At 31.3% G+C, this 23,327-nt stretch overlaps 1 protein-coding gene across 1 annotated transcript; it reads left to right on the top strand.

Moving 5' to 3' along the window:
- Window positions 1-5,881: 5,881 nt before the first annotated feature.
- LOC123711410 (protein artichoke) lies at window positions 5,882-21,686 on the top strand. Its single transcript, XM_045663987.1, has 5 exons — window positions 5,882-6,005; window positions 16,382-16,592; window positions 16,660-19,782; window positions 19,970-20,262; window positions 20,835-21,686. Exons 2-5 carry the CDS (start codon window positions 16,445-16,447, stop codon window positions 21,399-21,401), a joined length of 4,131 nt encoding a protein of 1,376 aa, XP_045519943.1. The 5' UTR covers window positions 5,882-6,005; window positions 16,382-16,444; the 3' UTR covers window positions 21,402-21,686.
- The last annotated feature ends 1,641 nt before the right edge of the window (window positions 21,687-23,327 follow it).

Genomic DNA, 23,327 nt, shown 5'->3' on the forward strand with positions numbered 1-23,327 from the left:
TAAATGTATTTCAGTAATAATGATGGAAATTATTACGGAAAAAGGAATTTTCACATTTTATTTGAAATATAAAGAGATTCAGATTGCATACGAAATAAAACAAAACATTCCTACTTTACTGGTGGAATTTTACTCTACGACCTTTGAACCTTCATGCTCGTTACACTGTGTATTCATTTGTTCTTGCAATTTTAAGTACTTCATGCAATAAGTTTGTATGCGACGTATGTAACTCAAACGTTTCTCAATTCAGAGAATAAAGAGAGAATGTTGTCAGTTTCCAGGCATATATTAAATCTGTTGACCAGAATATTAGACGTGCATTTTTATATTGTTGTCTGATTTCTCGGAATTTGATACGCTTTACTACCGCGCACCACACAACTGTCGGTCGAATTAAAGCATAAAAAACTAAAATATTTTAAATGTTTCAAAGGCAAATCCCAAAAAAGTGGAAATGTTAAACAAAAGACGGATTATGGCACGCTTTATTTGAAGATATTAAGCAATAACAATATATAAAGTACAAAATGAAACACTCAATCGTTTATAAATTTACATTCTCACCCTTCAGACTAGTATTTTGATTTCATAAACAATTAAACTTATATATATAACGAATACATTTATTGCTTAATCTTAAAACGCATACTTCAAAGACGGATTTAGTTCTCCCGTGTAAAATTTATCTTATACTTATATAACTCAGAGTACTTACTGCGACAGGAGCGCCAATCGTTGCTGATAAAAACTTCTCGTTCTACAAACATCCGGGCACTGGCACACTCAATTACTAGAGTTTGTTGCACTTGGATTTTTTATTAATCCAATCTTAGCTATTTACTCAGAGTTTTGTAAGACCGTAAAGGATTCTGGATATAAAACGTAATTTTTAAAACTCATAATGAAACCACGGGAAATGTATTATTTTTCATTCGTGTAAGCCGACAAAATGAGGATACATTTTGTGTTAAATTTTCTTCAGTATTTCCAGATGTTTGTACCTACCCGCAGTTATAAATATTGAATACAACCAGGCCCTCTGAAACAAAGGTTCGTTATAACTGAGTATTGGTACGGTAGGTATTATATTATAATTACTTTTAAAACAGTGAATATTAATGAATCCGCAAGTAAAATGGCCGAGGTCTGAAAATATTTACGTAATGGAATAAAAGTCTTTTGAAATATTTCGTTTATAATACCAAAAAAGCTTTGATAACTTATTTTATAACATTAATGACATTTAATTTTGCTTACGTCGTATTACACCTAGTAACTGTATTAGACAATATTTAGGCTACGCAAAAACCTATAAGCTACACGTTAGATAACCTCAAAGGTATGGGTAGATGTTGGCAGTGGTTTCACCACCACCCTAATGCGCGCGTGATACATGACTATTATTTTATTGCGAAGTTATTTTAAAACTATGTTATATTATAATAAAACAATATTACCATATTTGTACAAAATAATTATTTACATAAGGATTCATTATTTTATAAAATCAGTTTCGGAATAAATTAATTCATTAGGCAAATTTTTTAACGTTTAAAAACAAAGGTATAATACCGTTCTACAGTGATTAAAACTGTAAAACCTCAAACTTTGGAGCATAACTACGTTAGTTTTAAATGTATCGGCAGTTGTAGAAGTGGTAGCGCTGTCAAAGTGCCTATATCACAATATAACATACACCTAACCGAGGAACGTGCTGGTTGGACATAACCCCAACTGGGAATTGCTAGAATTTCCATGGGCCGAGTTACCGCATAGTACATTTGGACAACGCTAGGCATGTTCGGCTACATTTGATATTCGCAATTTTAAACTAATTAGTTCATGGAAGTTCACTTGTTCATGCTGGTTACGCGATTATATATTGTACTTAACGCCAAGTATGTTAGTTCTATTTCATTAGTAATCAAGACATGTTTACGTCCATTTACAATTACGAACCAATTCCAGCTAAAAAAATACCCAAATTATGTAAACTAATACTGACATAATCTATAATTATATTATATTGCTAAAGATAATTTATTTGTTTGGTTGAACGCAGGAACAGAAATAGTTAAATACCGCGAGAGCGAAATATCTACGTAGCTTGTCGAATTGGTAAAAAGCTGTCGTTGATATTAGAGCAGTGTTGGCCTAGTGGTGTGAGCCGCTCGCTCACACTTTTCAAATCACAGCTGAGCTCTGATAAAGGTAAACATCAGATTACGGCATGGCTTAGCCCGAAAAATTTGCGTCGTGAATCAGGCACAGAAGGTTGATACAGAAATCTAAGTCCTAGAAGGATGAAGCGCCACTGGTTTTTTTTAATCCACTCTGAAGTCATCGATAAACAGTAAAGTAACAACAAACTTTTTCGTATTGTTTTATATAAGTTGATACTTCTTTGCCTCGTAAGCTGGTCTAAATGGCTAAATAAAACATTCATATATCGCCAAAAGCAAACTACTTTATGAAGATAATACTTGAAGACATATTTTGCGTGAGGTCTCGGGCGTCTTTCCAGCTTTTCCTTATTTCCCTAGGGATAAGTCAACTACAGAGGACATAAGTTGTACCGATACTGGAAAAATAGAACTGAAATGGAGGCACGAGATCCGGAGTAAAATTTTACTTCGTAACATATAAAATTTATGAAACATTTTTTATGCGTCGAAGCTTTCCAATATGTTCATCAATCTAATGTCATTGGAAACGTGACATCGCTTTTTTTAAATTTATATTGTGTATAGATTATTTTCAATAGTAATGACCTCTACTAGTCCAGTAGATATAATATGGTTATAAGTAGGATATCGTTTTCGTGAATTTTCGGCTTATATACAATAAGTCTTTCGGCAAACAAAATAGTAAACAGTTGCATAACAAAAGTGCAACAAACTGCAATTCATTAATCCTTCTATATACACAAAGTTTAGCATATGGATCAATGAAATCTATAGTTTTAATAAGTCCACGATAGATCTTATAAGCTAATTCACGTATTAGCAGATATTCACCAGTTCTTAACAAATGCCTGATTTTCTTATGTACTTAAGTACTGATTTTTAGATTTATTAAACGATTACAACGCGTAAATTTTATTGAATAATTATAATATATTTCTTTAAAATTAAAAAAAAGGAAAAATTGGTAAGCATAAGTTATGATATTAGGAAAAGGCAAAAGTCAATTATAAAAAGAAAGATAAACAACACAAAAATCTTGTAATATTCATATTCTACATAAGATTGTAATCCGGGGTGATTCCAGACTAATAAGATTAAACGTCTCGCCTCCAGTAAAATTAAGTAAGAATGAGCCGGTATGTAATGTATACTGCCAAATTCCCAGCATGAATCGTGGGGTCGTGTTCGTCTAATTACCCTATATTTATTGACTTACGCGACAAAAGCGATTTTAATTTATTCTTGTGTTGAAGGAATACGTTTCATACGTTCAGGCGTTCGAAAGTTATTAGGTTACTGAAAAAAAAATCTTGTTATCATATCTATAGAATATTTCGGAAATATATAGCCTATTTTACACGGAGTTCAACATTAACTTTGAGTAATGGTGAAACTTTTAATTGATCCAGTAGTTATTGACTAGTCGTTATAAAATATATATCGTTATATAGATATTGGTGCGGAAATACATTGGAATTTTTCGTTCCACAACTGAGCGTTTAAGAACTTTTTTGTTGGGCAGGCATAATTTTTGTTTTTAATAAAGCTAGGCACTAATAATTACCAAATGTCCTAATAATGTATACAGCTTTAAAAATCATTCAATAAAAAATTCAATATGTGTATGATTACAAATTCATATTTCATTTTTTACTCAATACCGTTTGATTGACAACATAGGCATGTTGTTTATTAAAACGATATTACTAAATATAAACATTAAAGCAAAAACGTCTCCGGTGTCGTTAAAGGAATACATTAATTTTTCGAATACAAAACATAAAAGTTACGAACCTCACCTCGTTACGTTTTCAATAGAATGTATGAATTCCATACGGGCTTACAATTTTTGTACTTAATTGGCTTTCTTAATAAATTAACATGAATATTTGTGGATTTTTACATGTGGTGTGATTATGTGAAGCTAAAAGATCTAATTTTTCTAAGTTTCGAACAAAATTGTTTTATATACTGGCCGTATATTTAACTTCCAGTATTGAGATTTTTTTGTTATTGCTACTGGTGATGTTATAAAGCTTTCATCAATAAATCTTTTATATTGATATATTTGTTCAAACCAACATTCCCAGAGATAAGCTCGTTCAGCGAAGCAAACATTCAGATATTTATCAATGGCGTATTGGCTTGAGCATTCGTCTCCCTTACCTCAGGTCCTATGTTCGAAGCTCGCTGCGCGCCTATAGACTTTACTTTCTATGTGTGTTAAACGGTAAAGGAAACCGGCGTGCCTCAGACTCCAAAAGTCGACTGCGTATTTTAGCATATGTCAAGAACAAATTACGAAATCCTAGACCAAAGACCGAGAGTTGTATCTCCACAGTTTTTTGTAAGTCGATCTGACCCATTGTTTATGTCAATTATGTTTATTACTTATAGCTCAGTTTTAATAATCGAATAATACATTAGCTAGTTAATATTTCAGTAATAATAATACATATTGAATAATACTAATATTCGAGACTGCTGACGAATACAACTCAGCCAGCATACTAATTGATGTACTTTTGTCACTTTACTATTCATTCATTTGATTATTAAGTTTTCTCTTTTATAATAAATAACTATTTCAGTTTGTGTAATATCTGAATGGCTTGCCATGAATGCCTGAAGTTTAGTTGAACTTAAAACTTGTAAACAATGCACTGCACACTCCAAGAATCTTTCCGCAAATAACTCGCTTTGAAAGATGAAATAAAAACAAGCGGATGAAATATTTTGAAAAGGGAGCAAATCAATTATCCCTCCGCATATCCAATTTGTATAAAACAAACAACATCTACATGTAAAAATCGTTTGTTTCTGACATTTTGTTCAATGACCTTGGATGTTGATTTATGGGGCGCTTCGACAGTTAGACGTTTGAGGGTTATTACATCTCAGAAGGGATTTAAACCGGGATCTACCTAACACGCATTGAAACATTCAAATTAATTTTCGTAGAATGCTATAATTGACGTTAGTCCACTCACAAAACTTTTCTATTTAACAGTTGCTCAACTTTTTTGTTATTTTTAGAACGCCTACGCCACGTGAAAAACAGATACTTTTAATTGCTTTAATTTTAGTTACTATATTAGGTTTTGATACAGAATAAAAATTCGGTTTGCTAATATGATAAACTATCGTGGATTATACATAATTTGACCTATTTTCTCTTTCAAAACTGACGAAAACGTATTTTCTAACGTATTCTTATAATAAATAAGCATTTTTGTTTAGGATTGAACGTTTACTATATGAGATATCCATGACTGACCTTAAAAACAAACTTCATGCGCATAGGAACGCGTAATTAAATCATTTTAATACAGATAATATATGATAATAATAATAATCAAGAGTTGATTTTAAGGAACAAAAATGAATGTTGACAAATAAAGTCGCACATTTTCCTCGCATATTAATATTTAGGAAGTGTTTCAAAGCTCTGAAGGACTTTTTGGCTCACACCAAGTTGTAAGTACATACAATGACACGCGTCACGTTCCTCATACCTAACACATTAGCGGAGACTTCAAACTAATCAAGAGCGCGGGCTCGTTCGCTTTACACATGTATGTTCGTAATTTATTATCGTTTATTCCCATAAAGCAATCTGTAGGGATCGTGCTACTACGCAGACTCCGCTGAGATCCCTGTTCCAGTGAAGTTCGGGAGTGGAAAGACGCCGGTCGCTCCCAACGCTGGTCCACACTTCGCCAACTATATCCGAGACAGTCGAACGGAAATTTGTGATCGCGATCTGTAATCGTTGGATTTGTTGTGTGGTTAATTAAAAGTGTTGTTATCATAACGGTAAGGCACGGGTAAATTTAAATGTTGCTTTTTAATATTTTTGCGTTTTTCAAACAATGCTTTTGTTTAGATTGCAAAGTTCTGAATTAACTGGCAGATATTTTTAACAGTGTCTCACAATGAGCGCTCATAATGAATACTCACAAAAAAATGGAAATGCCTTGTTCAATGCGTGGCATATAAAAATGCTTTTGATAAATCTGACAGCATTTTTTGTCCAATATGCGTAAAATGGCCTTGTATGTAAATGTTAGGAATAGTAGTTGCTGATTTATTTCAATTGATACTTAACGTACTCGACTTTGAACTTTAATAACAATACTTTTATTCTGAAGTAACATTAGTTATACATGATAATTGGCACGCTTGAAGGATTAGCATGTATGGAATTATAAAGAAACTTTTCCTACCATTTCCTTTCTTATTCCATTTTGAAAGTATTCATAACGCATGCTTTTCACGTGTTTTTTTTAAATTCATTCTCGAGCAAAGATAAAATAATCAATTAGGACATTTTGTAACGTCTATTCTAGTAGGTTACGGGACTGGAATTGATATATATTATAAACGTCTAAAAATTGTAACATGAAGCTATTTAAGAAAAATTATAGGCAGGCGTGTATCCTGCCTTACAAACGTGAGGCTGGCAAAAGGTCTTACCTAAAAATACTTTTATAAATAATTGTATCTTATTTGTATCACGCAACATGAACGCATGCTGGACGTGAATTTAAAAATTCGTAAATTATAAATTCGACTAACTAAAAAATATATAATTACTATATGGAAACGAACTTTCGTGTCTATTGTATTTAAAATGTAACTATTTAAGCATTATTGTTGAGTATTAAAATATTAAATTTTGCTTACGTACAGTTTACTTTTTGACAGGTATTATTAACTTAGGGGTGGGCTTAATTATACAGATTTACAAAGAAATGGTATAATAATGAAATTTTAATGTGAATGCAAAAATAGTTCAATTTTAATACAAATTTGCGTTATTGTAATAATACTGTTTATAGCAATATTATTTACCAATGTGAAAGACCTTTTACATCAACGTTTATTTAAAACATAGAAGCCTTAAAACAAGAATAAAAATTGCAGAAACGTTACCTTTATAATTCAAGTCTTGTATCCTATTAAAATTTTTTGTATAATATTATTTATTGCAATTAACAAAGTAAATATAACACATAGTAGCAATTATATTTAGATGAAATATACAATTATATTTGTCTAAAACAAATAAACAAGACAATGATAGTTTACTCTTAAGCGGCCATAACTGTATCAGCCCCATTCTTATTAAGATACGATCTACGTAATTCATAACTGCACGCGATATTATTTACGCAAGTATCCATTAAATACGAACAATTTACAGTATTATATTTTTACATGTTCATTCTAGAATTATAAATTTACCGTTGCCTTCATTCAAACTTGCGTATAACACGTGACAAGCCGAATAGTTTTTATTAAATTTCATACTGATTCTATTTGGCTGGAAAAATGTATTATATCAGCTAAATTGTAAAATAAGATTATGTAGGTAAGTATGTTAGTTGTTGGAATCAGCTTAAAATAAATTTAATCCAAGCGCTGGTTTTGTTTTTTAAGAATTTAAAATACATTCATATTTTTTAACTGTAAATAAAAAAGTCGCCAATATACACGTAACAGTGTTTTAATTAAATTTTATTCAGTTAACTTGATGATAACAATTTTTGGGTTATATACTTATTTTGTTTCTCTATTGCGTATATAAACATCGTTGTTATTTTATTTAGATTTTTACTGTATTTAAACACATTTATCATTATCCTAAGGCACTCACATTATGTAGGGTTGAATGTTAAGATCTTCGCAATCATTTCCCCGACAATAAGAAGGGAAATGAAGATACCATGGTGACTGGTTTCGTGTGATGATAGTTATTTTTGACTATGTATTACAGAGAATGTAAGTGCGTGCTCCTATTTCACCATGCCTCCTGCTGATGTCATGTGGAACATGGTGTGATGGTTGCAGCTCCTAACAAACGCGGTGTAATACAAAAAAAAACTTATAAGAGTTTATTGGCAGTAAATCTAAAATTAGAAGCATTTAATGTATATTTCTTTTTTATTTGATGACGTTTATAAGTGAACATGACTGATAAATTATTTTTGACTTTGACCACAAATTTAAACAATTCGTTTAACAACCGTATTAGATATTCTATTCAATCTAAAAGTGGTATTTAAATGAAACCTTAACGAATTTAAACGCAAATTATTTACATTATTGAAATAACTTGACATTTTAACGGTTTTGCAATCGTGGTCGCTGTCACATCCAGTTACTCTTTGATATTATGATTAGAGTCTATTCAAATTATACTACATTAACGCCATCTACTACAGCAAAGTTGTTATTGCTTCAAAGAATATTCACGGTTCATTACGGCTGTTGAAATTATTATTATATTAAAAACGCAAATTGACATAGTTTGAATCTCGCGTAACAAAAATAATTATGGTTATCAATCAAAAGAAGATGCAAATATATGTCTTCCCCATGATTACAGGACTTTATAATACTTGTATATAGAAAATTATTATCTAATAAAATTGGATTGCCTTCAAAACAGTATATATAATTTTGATACAAATCTCGTTTTTGGCAAAAAGTTAACCCTCTCGTGGAAATTAGCGGTTGTGGTCGCATTTGGGTTGTAATTAAAATAAAGGTACTCGAATAATCAAAGCTGAAATTGTTTTAGGTTACAAATACATAATGTATTAAATTGTGTTTGTAGTTAATAATTACTAATATATGTAAATTGGTTATTGAAAGGGACCGATGTATTATTAGACTATGTAAATATCCAAATCTGCATTTCAAAAACGACTTTTGTTATGTTACTGTAACATTTTCAATTATTCGCCTATTTATTACTGAGTAACATGCTAAATTCGATCAAAATGTATTTTGTATATGATAAATAAGTTTACATATAACAACTCACAGTGAGATTGAAATAAATTATACAAATGTATAGTAATCACTTTATATTTGAAATTATGACCCTACCTTACCTAATTTAATGAGTATGTTTTTAACATTACATGTATTAATATTTATCAAGGCCTTGACGTTTCTGTTTAGAAAACATTCACATCGCCGTTTGACGTTTTAAGTTTACAAAATAAACTTTAAACGTCAATTTACATAAACTGTAAACTACACAGCCTTGTGTCATCAATTAATATAGCTTAACTTCAGGCATCTCAGCAAAAGGAATATCTTCATTGACATTCCTAATAATGTGTATTAGAAATTGATAAGGATGGATAATTGTTTATATGATATAATAAAACGATTGTTCAGTGTAATAAAACTTATGTTAACCATAAAGTCAGAAATAACTCCAAATATTTTCTTTCGTGTATGAACGGAATAATGTAATTTGAATACGAGAAAACTGTTTTCTGTTCAAATTATACATACATAGAGAACAATGCTGGCTTAGTGGCTTAACGTGCAACTTTCAAATTTATTGCTTGAATGATCAAGGTAAACATCGTGAGGATGGCTTGTCATAAATCCAATAATCGACGACATGTGTCATGCAGGTAATCAATCAGCTGGCAGCCTAAAAACTAAAATAATTGAAAAAAAACATGGAGCCAAAACCGATAAAGAGTTTTTATTGGCTGTAATGTGTTTACTAAAGTGTATGTTCTTTTAAACAAAATACTGTTCAAATAAAGAACAGTTTTTTTTTAATTTGTTGTGCTCGGTTATAACCGTGCTTATTCTCTTAACGTCACATCATAGAAATAAAATACCTTAATAAATAAGTTTATTTCCAACAAACAAAAATATTATGTTTTTTATAATAAGACACTATAAAACATTTATAATGAGATTCCAAGGGAATTGAACCTTTTCTGTTAATAAACCTAGTGTAGTGAATAAGTGCAAGTCATTATAGAACACTAACACTTTTAAATAACATAACGTTAGTATTGTAAAAAAATAAGTAAATATTATATTGTATTGTCCATAATTATTGTATAGGCTAGACGGTAATTCATGTCAAAGTCACTTTTGTGAACTTTATTGTAGGAAATAAAATATCCACGATTATTATCTCTGACGATTTACTATCTTTGAATCTTAACTTTTAACCTATTGAACGACCCCATCTCCGTATCGGTTTATTATACGACTGCCTAGCTGAAGTCCTCTTGGCTTTATTCAAGTATAAATTCATATATATGCGCTGACCGATACTTCTATTTGCAGCAAGTCAATGCGAAACCACGTACACATAGTACCGCTGTAGTTTTCGAGCAAATTGTACAGATATCGTGGGACAGACGTTGCCTCTACATTATTACTATACTCATTTACATGATATACGACTAGTTGAGCTGTGTTGAGCGGTGTTGGCCTAGAGTGGCTTCTAGAGTGGAGTTGGCTGAGTTAAGATTTGGAAGATTTGTGTGTGAGTCATGTGGCATTGTGGCATTCGCGTTTGGCGGGGGTAAGGATAGGGCTCAGCTGTTATCTGCCGTCGCCCTTTGGCGAGCTGAAGTCATCCGTCAGGTTTTAGTGGGTAGGGTTTATTAAGTCTGAGTCCCACATAATCCCTGCTGGTGTAAAATACCGTAGGGATATGCGTAAAAGCATTTCCTGACGAAAAAAAAAAGAGTGGCTTCAGCGTGCGACTCTCCCTGAGGTCGCAGCTTCGATCCCGGCTGTGCACCAATGGACTTTCTTTCTATGTGCGCATTTAACATTCGCTCGAATGGTGAAGGAAAACATTGCGGGGAAAGCGGCTTGCTTTAGGCCCATAAATGCGCAGGAGGCTCATCACCTACTTACCTATTTGATTGATCATGAAACAGATAGAGGAACTGATTTATTTAATTTTTAGTTGACCTGTGTTAAACATTGTTGAAACTGTGTTGATTCGTTCGTAGTGTCGTGGATCATAAAAGTCAAACCTAACTGACCTTGTAGTTACTGATTGATTAATAAAAACTTTTAAATTATTATATAAGGAATAGTTGTTTGTTTAACAGTTACCTAAGAGACAACAAAATTTTTGAATAAACAAAAAACTATTAGTTTTATCGATAATGTATTAAAACTAAATCAGTCAATTTGGATACGCGGTACTCATTGGTTGGAAACCAAGGTTCTATCAATCATTTTTTGATTAATATTTGAGACGGGCTGTCAATATTATGCCTTTTATTGCCTTACGATAAGATGCAGTTAAAAAACAGTATTCGAACCAGCATTCACAATAATCAAAAGACAAAATGTCAACATTTGTCACAAATCGAATTATTGTGTTCAAAGTCGTAAATAGACGACCTTCATTAGCCTAAATAATTGTAAGGAAATCGGATTTGTGTTCGACTCAGTTAAATCAGATTATAAATGTATTAATCACGGCCAAATAGATAAACAAACACAACTAACGGATGACTAAACAAATGCTTTTGTATTAAATCCGAAGCTCCCAACCTGGTCTGTGTATGAGAACAAAAATCGTCGAATGTTTTCTCAGGGTCCAGTATATACCAAAACAAGTGACGGTTTTAACATAAAAGCCTAGAGAAATAATGCGACATTCGTTTGTATTTATTTAGGATTTGGATGATAAATACGCAAATGTTCTTTATATGGTTTAAACATTATTATAAGATTAACTAAAGGCAACGATTCATAAGGAGTAAACTTTTTTTTCAGGTAACAGATAATAATCATCATAGTATGTAATGGGCTTTTACTACTTTTATTGTGATTCTATTTTTAGTCTTCATAATCATCATAATGAAAGAAATACGGTATATAATGATACATATATTAGTTTCCTTTCATTATGTTTTTTTGTAATATGTATTTTTACATAACAATATAAACAAAACAGAAATACGAATATACGAACATCATAACAATAACCAAAGAAAAACAATACAGTTATATGATATTCAGTAGGATAGATAAAGAATTCCGAGATATGACAGAAAAATAATAGTAAAGATAGTAGGGAGAATTAATTGAACAACATTCGCCACTAGATTACCGACCTTAGGGCTCAAGGGAGCGTCATTTGTCAATGTAATCATCTTTTCATGGGCTTGAGTACTATCGCCGCAGTTTAGATATCACGCCTAAATGGGTTTCGGTAAGATGTCAACGCCTCGCATTTTTGTTGTTGAGATTTCGGAACACAAAGACCTTTTATGGAACAATGCAACGTATGCATGCACGTCTGGCTATTGAAGGTTTTGAATTTGTTCAGCAAGAAATATTTTTTTTTGGTTCTTATTAATGTTTCTATTTCTCTATAACGTTTTGAAATCTAAGTTCATTCGAGGAGCAGAACTGATGTTAATAGTTACTATTGCTTATAGGTTTTTGATAACATGTTAATTTAAATTAAAAGGCCTGCAACGCACTCGCGAGCCCTCTTGCATGGAGTGTCCATGGGTGGCGGTATCACTTAACATCAGGTGTGCCTCCTGCCCGTTTGCCCCCTTTTCAAAAAAATAAAAATAAAATACTTTATGTTTTAAAAATTTACATACATAATTAACAATTAAAGTCGTAAATCTATACATTGGAGCATTATTGCATACAGATTATAACACTCTTACTACAAGTCTAATAATACTGTCAAATACATTTACTCTTAAGTGGCTCAGGTAGAGCCATAAACACGGATAAGTACCTCAAAAATTGATGAAAATTTCCCCAGATACGTATTCGACATGACGCGGCAAGGCCATATCACTCTATGTAATGCTCACGAGACTAATTCTCTGGATTAATGAAATCCAGCTTAAATTAAAGTTTCGAACCTTTGCTACGAATAAAAGGTTACTTTAATTAAAAACCTTGAAAGTTTTTCAAAAGAAGTACGTTAAGTTAATCAGGCAGGACTCTACGTACAATTGTCAAAGTTAAACGAATTTTAGATGAAAATACTTAAGTTTTCTTTGACAACAATACTATATTTTATAGTATGCAATCGGAAATTATAATGGAACTTCTTTAATATAATGAATCGAGAATTAACTCTAGTGTAGTATACGGTTAATAAGCCTGTTTAAAGAAGGTTTTTAACAAAATTTATATGAAAATTATTCATTATATAAAACAGCTAAATAGAAATGTAATCGAAGCAATTTACTTTAAAATTATAATTAACATTATTAATATTTTCTAGCTTGAAATTTCACGGTACATACGTTACGTACATTTCAGCGTCCCCGTCATATTTTTTTTTAACATTAAAAATATTGTCATAAATTTAATTGACAAAGATCTACTTTGTCAATCCTTATGAGCTTAGAATATTATGACGAGCTGCCAAAAATTTATTGATTAATCTCAGCTAACAGCATTAGCAAACATTAACGTAATTATATTGTGATTTTCAAATATTTCGTGATGAATGGGAGTTTGCTCTGAATTCCTTTATAATCCATCACCAAGACTTAATATACTAAGCGTATTTAGAAAAATATAGCTATTTAAATTATGTTGTTTTTTAAAAAAACGTGCCCCATATTTAGTTACAGTGGATTTCATTTATTACGACTTTGGCCCATAACTACGTTAAATCTAAGTCCTATGAACTTAAAGCATACTTTAGTACAAATGTGGCTGTAGCGACTTTGGATGTAATGCCGAATTCGGTTGTAGAGACTGTTTTTAATGAATCATTTGTAACAAATATCTAGAAATTCCATGCAGTTATTGCAACCGGAGGCAGCCGCCAAAGATACAAATATTTATAGTATTGTCTTTTGTTTACATAACCGGATTAAAGCTATTTTTATTATTATAAACTTGTAAATTATTTACATAATTTTGAATTTAAACCGAAAGTACTTGCGAAAGAAAAAAGATTCTTCCCAATATTGGTACGCGAAGCCATTGAAATAAAAAACACCCCAATATCAATAGAGAAGACGGCCTAAAAAATATCAAACACCTGGAATCCAATAATATCCAAATTAAAACCTCAAGACAAACAATCCGCAAAAATATAGGACACCGTTAGTCACTTCTAAAAAAACCCGTCATCTTTAAAATAAATACAGATGAGACAACTTTCTCTACAGCTGTAATACTTTTGACATTCAACACCTTTTGTCTTCAGTCACTGTGACCACGCATGCTGTAAAGCACGCGTAACGTCGAAAAAAAAATTAATTTTAAAATTATGTAAATAATTATCACTTTATAATAATACAAATATCTTTAATCTGGTTAAAAAAGTGTTTTCTTACAAAGATTTATTTCGCTCACAAACATTTCTTATCTTTTGTTAACATTCACACAGATCGTCAGCAACTGTGGAGGCCTTTACCTTTTGCATATCAGCTATTTTATGGGTCAGTTTCTAAGTGATATTCTGCGGTATTTTTTAAATGTGTTATCAACCATTGCCCGTAACGAATTCCAGATATAACGACGAAATTAGAGTATCCCTTCATCGTCGTTGTACGCGAAATCCACTGAATATGCAAATCACCTAATTAATAATAAAAAGTACAAAAAAATCTTTTCACTGTATTAAAAACAAACATTATTTTATATAAATATAGACGGAAATGGGCCAAAGAGACGCTTAGGTAAAACAGCGCAAAAACCATTTTAAATTATTATATCTAGGGCTTTAGTCCAAGTCGCCAAAAACGTATTTAAAATAAATTCAAGGAATTAAACAAGAAAAACAAATATCTTAAACACCAATTAGAATCAATTATTAAAATATTCGTATTGCACTCAGAGATGTTTTTTCTGAGCGGGTCGTCAGTCCGAGGCTTCGCTTTGAGCAATGTAAGTTCGAAAGGTAATTTTGTACTTTATTATTTTCCAGTAGCCCCAAGGGCGCTTTGTCTAAAATAAATGTTTTGAGAGTAAATCGATTTTTAATTTAGCTCTTTCGAGGCCTCTAATGGAGACTTTTATCCTGTCATAACATCGGCCCGACACGAATTCACTCAATTCTTTTAGGTAAACGTTACATTTGACAAATTATATTATATACATTTAATAAGAAATTAATATTATCTGCATATAAATATAGTAAAAACCTATGTATCGTACTCATAACAGTTCAGTAAATATTGGTTATTTCAAAAGGATAATTTGGCTACGAGTTGTTTAATGCTAAAATTAAATATTCCATGATTTTATTGCGATAGGCTTTAGAGAGTTAACACATACACACTTAGTTAACGAAACAAAATCCTGCTACACGAGCGGAGATTGATCAATGTTTAAAGAAAAAATCGTGATCAGAAATTAACGAAGAGCCTTTTGCCTACACTAAGCCAATGAAACAGTTATTAAAACATTTGACATTTATTTATAGTTACATATAATATTTTAGTTTGAAATCTACTTAATTGTATAACGTATTCGCGTTCATGCTAATTAACAGTTGTTAACTTAAAAGTTGCAATGAACAAAGAGCAACTGTGCATATCCACGCAGGTGATAAATTAAACCCTTTCCAGGCGGCTCACTTAAATTAGAAAGCAACCGTTTCCTTGTAATTATAGTCAGTAGACAATAGCCTCTTGTTTATTACCATTGAGATTCGGGCTAGTAATCATAGAGGGAGCAATTTGTTTGAATTAGCTAGGCGTAGAGCGTAATGTAAGCGTACGAAATTAATATTGCTTTTATGTGAATATCATACATTGAAATTTCACTCTTATCACAATGTTATAATCTAATATGAACCAGAAAAACAATTTTAAAAAGATATTTATGCTAGGTTTTTAAAATAAACAATTTTAACTCACGCGTCTTAGTCAATTTTTTTTAATTTGTATTATTGAATAATATTTTTAAAAAAACGTGCAACACAACACTTTATAATTATAATAACTTATTTATTTCAGATTATATTGTTTAAATATTTATTATTATAGTTCATGGACTTCATGACAAACGTTAGGGGTCGAACTCTAAATAGATGCTTATAACAATGATTGAAGGCTTAGCCATATATATGTTCCATTAAACCTATTTGAATATAGTTTTAATTAAAGTTATTCTGTTGACGCGTTAGAGAAAAATGATGAAAGTATTTTTTTCTCTTATTAGTGTCGTTTTTTTACAAACGTAGAATAAGGCAAACGATAAAAAAATTGAAAAGATTTTTATCTTGTTACGCCAAAGTATAACTTTTAACGTGAACATAAGTACAGACACGTTTTTTTATTTTGTTAATTGTTTTTTACTAATCACAAATTAGTCTCACCTTCACAAACAGCGCAGTGGTGTAAAGTCAGATGTACATTAGTTTAAGTTTACATACCTACAGATATTGTTCTTTACAGGTTCTACTATCGGTTCATAATCGCCGAGAAAGCACTATGAAATGGAAATGACGTCAAATCAATATGGGCCTCACTTTATCACCCATATTAAAATGTGGACTATACGCATTCCTCACAATAATAAATATCCCGATACTGCAAGGAGAAGAACAATCGCAGTGTCCAAGTCTGTCAGATAATCCAATTTGTCCCTGTTATAATTTTAAAGAAGGTAAAAAACTAATCATAAGTTCCTAGTTGGATATTTCACCTCAATCTAACCGATACTTTTATTTCAGGATTATTTCTCGAATGTCCCAGTGCAACCCCAAGTGTCGTCAAAAATGTATTATCCAAGATAAAAGGACCCATTCAGTCTTTATCAATTTATGACCTGGAAAGCTTAATAACCGAGTTAAAGCCCGATCTTTTTCCTCCACAAGTGAAAATAATCAATTTACAAATTTCTCAATCGAACATTGATACGATAAATGCAAACGCCTTTTTATCTCTTCGTGATTCCTTGGGGTCTTTAAGCATAATTTCCGGTAAATTGAAAAGGATACCTCAAGAATCTTTTTCTCAGTTACATAATATTGAAACACTTGACTTACAACTCAACGAGATCAAAGAAATTCAAGAGAACACTTTTCAACATCTCAAACTGAATAAAATCAATTTGAAGGGTAATAAAATAGAAAATATTTCAGAAAATGCATTTCATTACTTAGAGGAAACTTTGACTGAGTTGGATATTACTGGGAATTTTCTTTACATTTTTCCTTTGAGACCTTTGGAAAATCTAAGTAAACTTAGCAGTCTGCGGCTAGCGTGGAATAAAATAGAATCAATGCCAAATAGTTCAAATGTAATCATAGAAAAATTAATAACTTTAGATTTAAGCTCAAATTTTCTAACGAGAATTGAAAGGAATTGGTTAAACTGTGTTCCACGTGTTAAAACACTGACATTTTTTAGCAATCAAATCAAACATATTGATGAGCAAGCTTTTTATTCTTTAGCTTATTTAGAAACGATAGACTTAAGTCGAAATAAATTAATAAGCATTTCTAAAAATATATTTCAAAGAAATCGTAATATCCGTACAATAGATATAAGTCATAATCACCTTCATTATATAGCTGGTGTTTTTTCTGGTTTAAGTAAACTAACTGAAATATTTTTATCGGAAAATAATATCTTAGAAATACCAGAGGATGCATTTCAGAACGCTCTTTCATTAGCAGTTCTAAACCTAGAACATAACGCAATACGGTTTTTACATCCTTCTTGCTTTATTTCATTACATAATTTAACACAACTACATGTGGGAACAAATTTTTTAAAAAAGCTTCCAAATCAAGTTTTTGCAGCAAATGCTAAATTAGTTACGCTAAGTCTTGATAATAATGGAATTAGTGAAATAAGTGAATCAGTATTTGAGAAATTAGAAGAACTAAGAGAATTAAGGCTACAAAATAATAAAATAAAACACATTAAAAGAAATGTCTTCAGCCCACTGCCTGAGTTATTAGAATTACATTTGCAAAATAATATTATACAGAGTATTGATTCGCATGCATTCATTACATTGAAAAAACTGCAACATATTAACTTGCAAAGTAATCAGCTTAACATGATCGGTGATGTATTCCCCAATAGAAATTCTTCGTTAGTCTCTATTCAACTCAGTACAAATCAACTGTCTCTATTGAAAAATAGTTCTCTACGTGGTCAGGTTAACGTACAAATAATGTGGCTCACAGAAAATAACTTAAAAGTACTCACTTCCAATCTTTTTAATGAATTATTTAATATCCAAAGGCTGTATGTTAAGAATAATAGTATTGTACATATTGACAATAAGAGTTTTATGCATTTAAAGAAAATTAAGTATTTGGACTTAAGTAGCAATAGGCTCACAACTCTGAACAATGAAACGTTTTTTAATATTGTAACGTTGGAAGAACTGTATCTGCAAATTAATCATATAAACCACATAGATAAGGAAACGTTCAACGGCTTGGTAAAGCTAAAAATTTTAGACTTATCTCATAATAGGATCGTAAGTTTAGATTTCGATATGTCGACGTTACCAGTTAAACAAATTCGGCTTAATTTTAATGCTATAACGTTTATCCAAACAGAATCACTAAAAACTCTTCCAAATTTAAATGATTTAGATATGAATAATAACTTCTTAACGTGGGAAGATGTCACTCAAATTCAAATACCTGGCCTAAAGACATTAGTATTATCAAACAATAATTTTACACTGCTTGAATTAAAAACATTTTCTCATTTACCATCTCTTCAGTCCTTATCTCTTGAAATGTCAAACATAACATATCTACCGCCATCTATATTTATTAAAAACCAAAATTTACTTCGAGTTAATTTAGCTAATAACTATTTAAAAGATATTCATAAAGACATTTTTGCTTACACAACTATTTTACAAGAATTAAATTTGAAGGGAAATAGCTTCACCGACTTCCCACACGTCGCGTTATTTAACGTGACATCATTAGAGAATTTAAATCTATGCGAAAATCAACTGCACAGCATTGATTTTTTTAAATTCACTGGCTTACAAAATTTAAGAACGCTTAACCTATGTAACAATCGTATATCGGTATTAAATGGTTTTAATTCACCTTCTCTAAAAAATTTAGTAACATTAAATTTGAATAATAACCTACTTACAGTTCTTCCACCGAATTTTTTCCAACATTCTTTAGGACTTAAAGAAATTGATTTGTCTCATAATTTTTTCAAGCACATTCCTAGTAATGGCCTTTCCGAAACCGTACTCCCAGCATTAACGACATTAAACATGTCTTCAAACTCATTGGTGCAATTGTTACAATCATATCCAATCAAGCAATTTCCATTATTAGAGGAACTTATAATCACCAACACCAATTTAACAATTATAACAAGCAAGGACTTTGAAAACTTTCCATCATTGAAAAAATTGATACTGAAAACGAATTGTCTAATTCGTTTATCACCAGGAGCGTTTTCCAAACTTCACAACTTGATAATGCTGGATATGAGTGAAAATAAACTAGAGAACATTCCGAGAGAAAGGTTACAAGGACTATTTTCTGCGACATTGTTAAATATGTCACAAAACACTATAAGGGAACTCGAAGAATTCACTGCTGATCTGCAAAGCTTACAAAAGTTGGACCTCTCTTTCAATCACATTACAAGAATAAACAAAGGAATATTTCACAACCTCCAGAGTCTGACTGAATTGAATTTGAGTGGAAATTGGCTTTCATTCATAGCAAGTGATACTTTCAAAGTTTTGAATAAAATCATCAATATAGACTTTAGTAAAAATTACTTTGAAATCATTCCAATAAGAATCGTCGTCTCTTTGGAAACTCAAATAAAATCAATTTCTTTCGATGGTATGTATTCATAAAATATATCAATCTCAATTCAATCATCAATAATCCGAATTTTTACTTAGTTAAAATCTCTTCGTGTAGTAAATAAAATAGCGTAGGAAATAATTCCTTAATCGAATAAATGCGTAAATTTAAATTCTTACTGAAATAAATCGTTAAAACATTTAACATAAACATTTATTTTCAGAAAATCCATTAACATGTAACTGTGAATCTCAAGAGACATGGAAATGGATGCAAAACCATTATAAAATAGTGCTAAAAGGTAGCAGCAACTTGAGATGTGAACATCCGGAAGAACTTCACGGATACAGTTTTTTGGAGCTGACATCGCAAAAGCTATGCGACGTGCCGGTCGTAATTCGTATTGCAATTCAAGATATTCAAACCTATTCTGTAATAGTGTCTTGGCAGAGCCGCAATCAGAGCGGCTTAAGTGGATACCAAGTAGCTTACTACAAGGAACAGATGCCAGCGGTAGTGAGTATTAACTCTTTTATATCCATGTAAAACTTTGCTTCGTAAACGTATGATATAAATGAAGCAATTGTTCCTTCTAATGAGGTCGTTGATCACTCACAGTACGCCTTTGTTTCATACCAGATCAGTCGCGGTCTCTGATTGCAGATATTTCACCGACATATGTATTTTATTCACTCTTTAGTCCACAAATGAATTGTACATGTATATAAATAGTCATCAAAATCTGAACAAAAAATTGTATACTTTTAAAATTATACGTGATCTTTAGGTGAATGCAAATTTTCATTTAAAGCCATTCAAATATAATACCTGAAATAAATTAACAATTAATAATTATGAATGGAACGTGTTGCATGAAAAGAGTAGAGTTACCATTACAACAAACATTTGAATACAAAGGCTGTGCATCACTTCAATGGACCATAAAAAAATATTTATGTTCCTGGACCGTGGATATTTTGGTTGTACGGTGAATCCATTTAAATCTTCCCTTTAACAATTGTTCATGCGAGGCTCCGCAGTTTTTACTCTGTACAAATAGATCGCTATTTTGTATGATTTAATTTCAGATTCGTGGTAAAATAGTCAACGCCACAGCAAGGATGACACGATTAAGCCATTTGACTCCTGGAGCTAAGTATACGATTTGCGTTATAGCGACGGGAAACTTTGGCGTGTCAGCGGGATCGTCCGTGCCCGACGCACGAATTGCTCTGTCATCGGAAAACATGAGTGTTCAATTGTATGGCGACGAGCTACTCTTTAATCACCTGAGGGGCTATATGAATGACACTCAAACCAGTAAATGTACAACGGTGACAACAATAGAGATCTTTGGCACGTCCTTAGATGGCCCATTCTCAAACACTTATATGGGAATCGCTGACATATTAACGAGGCGGCTTAGCCTTGTTGTAGGCTGTTGTATTGGGTTTATAGTCTTCATTGTCTTGGTGTCAGCATTAGGTTATATGAAGACTAAAAAACGACCGGTCATTGCCAAAACTGAGGTGCAGCAAACGCCGCAATACATTTCCTATGACAATTTTCCTGTACCCAATATTGAGCAAACAATGGACATGGATATAAACACTATCACAGACTCAACAAAACCTCCATTTAAGCCATGTGATTGAACCAAAAATAAAAACCAGTAATACTTGTTTACAAATTGGGAAACGTATATTGTGGATTATCGATTCCATTTTGCATTGTATGTTTATTTGGATGCTAGTTTAGATCTATTGTTAATGGACATTTTATTTTCGCATTCATCCCTTTATTATAACTAACCTTTAAATAACTTTTTGTGAACATTATAAAGATTATCTATGAAACGTTTAACGTTATATAGGTTGTAAGATTGTGATTAATGATTTAAAAGTTTATTTACGAAAGTGATTTAAGTTAGTATTGTATATACATTTTAAAAGTGTAAAACAGCAATTGTAATTGATATAATTAGTTGTAAGTTTTAGCTCCTAATAAGCTTAAAAAGTAAGGTTTATCTTACTATACGAATATAGATAAATTTCGTCGAGTGTGTAATTAAAACGAATATCAGACTCAATTTAGTAATTATATGAAAATGTACCAAAAAAAATTCTTATTGAACTGTTTTAATTTATGACAATCTGTTTAATTCTAGAAACGTAGCGTTGATAATAAAACTTGAAAAACTATGTTGATTTTTTAATTTTTAACGCTTAATCAACGTTAAAAGAAATTATAACAATATATTTAATACAGATAATAATTATTGTAATCGTGCTACAAAATGCAATAAGATTACTCAAGTTCACTGTACTAGAACCTACAACTATTGTTAATTATTAATCATAAAAAATCAGTTTAAATTTTAAATGCGTTGCATTATTCCACATGTATATTATGCGACACACCAGACGTAATACGCCCAGAGTAAAATTTAAATAATTAGGTAGATTTGTAAAATCTATCTTTTATATCACGCTTCACGCTTCACGCTTCACGCTTCACGCTTGACGTTTCTTCATTCACATAGAAAAATACAGTTCCAAGTACAGACAGCGAGAAGCGGCATTGTCTATAATTATAATATATAAATATTTATACATATAAATACACGACTTAGAACTCTCTGTCTATTAATAAGAACTGGGTTAAAAGATGTCTCTACGATATTTGATAGTTCTATATATAAACTACGAGAAGCGACTATATTTTATATATAGAAATAAGACGCCTAAACAAATTATACTTTGGTACATACAAACCCGAATATATGATAATGAAGTAAATACCCGGATATTACTTATCAACAAAGCATCGTAATTTAAGCATTATAGAGTCGTAAATGCCATAAAAAATATCGACTAATGTCATTTGATAAGTATTTATGTCGCTATAAAGACGGTGCCTGTTCCACGAGTGCGTTGTTCCTATTAAATTGATTAAATGAATTATTCAGTATCGAGTGTCACGATCCGTTGATTCCTCGAGAGGACCATTCATTTACACCCGTTATTCGACTTTCCGATGATTGCAATTTAGATAAGAGTACGACAGAGAGAAGTAGAGTATGACAGAAGAGACATAATTAAATCATACGAAATATTAATTATAATAATTATCGCCAATGAAATTACATTCTAGATAAATGGCTTTAAGCGACTTTTCTGTGTTTTGTTCTATGTACGAGAATAGACATTAAATAATATCAATATTGTTATAGGAATATACCAATTTCCTACGCAGGCGGCTTTTGTCGCTAGAATTCAATATCCAATATCATGGTGACAAAATCATTCAAAAGTGTCATTTATATTGGGATGAAATTAGTATATCAATCAATCATTAGTATATTTGCTGTGTGTTAGCTTCGTGAAAGATGAACTACAACAAAGGTAAAGTACCTTCGTCATAATAAAGATACCCCAAACAACTAGTTCACAATCATTCGTGGTTTTGACTTGAAACATTTTTTAAAGAGAATTGTATATACGTTGTGCTTCATATGTATTTTTTTCATTAAACCTCTGTTTGTTATATAATTGTAATTCTAAAAGCGTAACATATCATTT

The sequence above is a fragment of the Pieris brassicae genome, chromosome 6 (genome assembly GCF_905147105.1).
Source record: "Pieris brassicae chromosome 6, ilPieBrab1.1, whole genome shotgun sequence".
Lineage (NCBI taxonomy): Eukaryota > Metazoa > Arthropoda > Insecta > Lepidoptera > Pieridae > Pieris > Pieris brassicae.

Excerpts from the sequence above, each read along its gene's own strand:
- LOC123711410 (XM_045663987.1), top strand. The coding sequence starts at position 16,445 with ATGGGCCTCACTTTATCACCCATATTAAAATGTGGACTATACGCATTC. Across the intron at positions 16,593-16,659 it reads CTGTTATAATTTTAAAGAAG|GATTATTTCTCGAATGTCCC; the intron begins GTAAAAAACTAA and ends CTTTTATTTCAG. Across the intron at positions 19,783-19,969 it reads AAAATCAATTTCTTTCGATG|AAAATCCATTAACATGTAAC; the intron begins GTATGTATTCAT and ends ATTTATTTTCAG.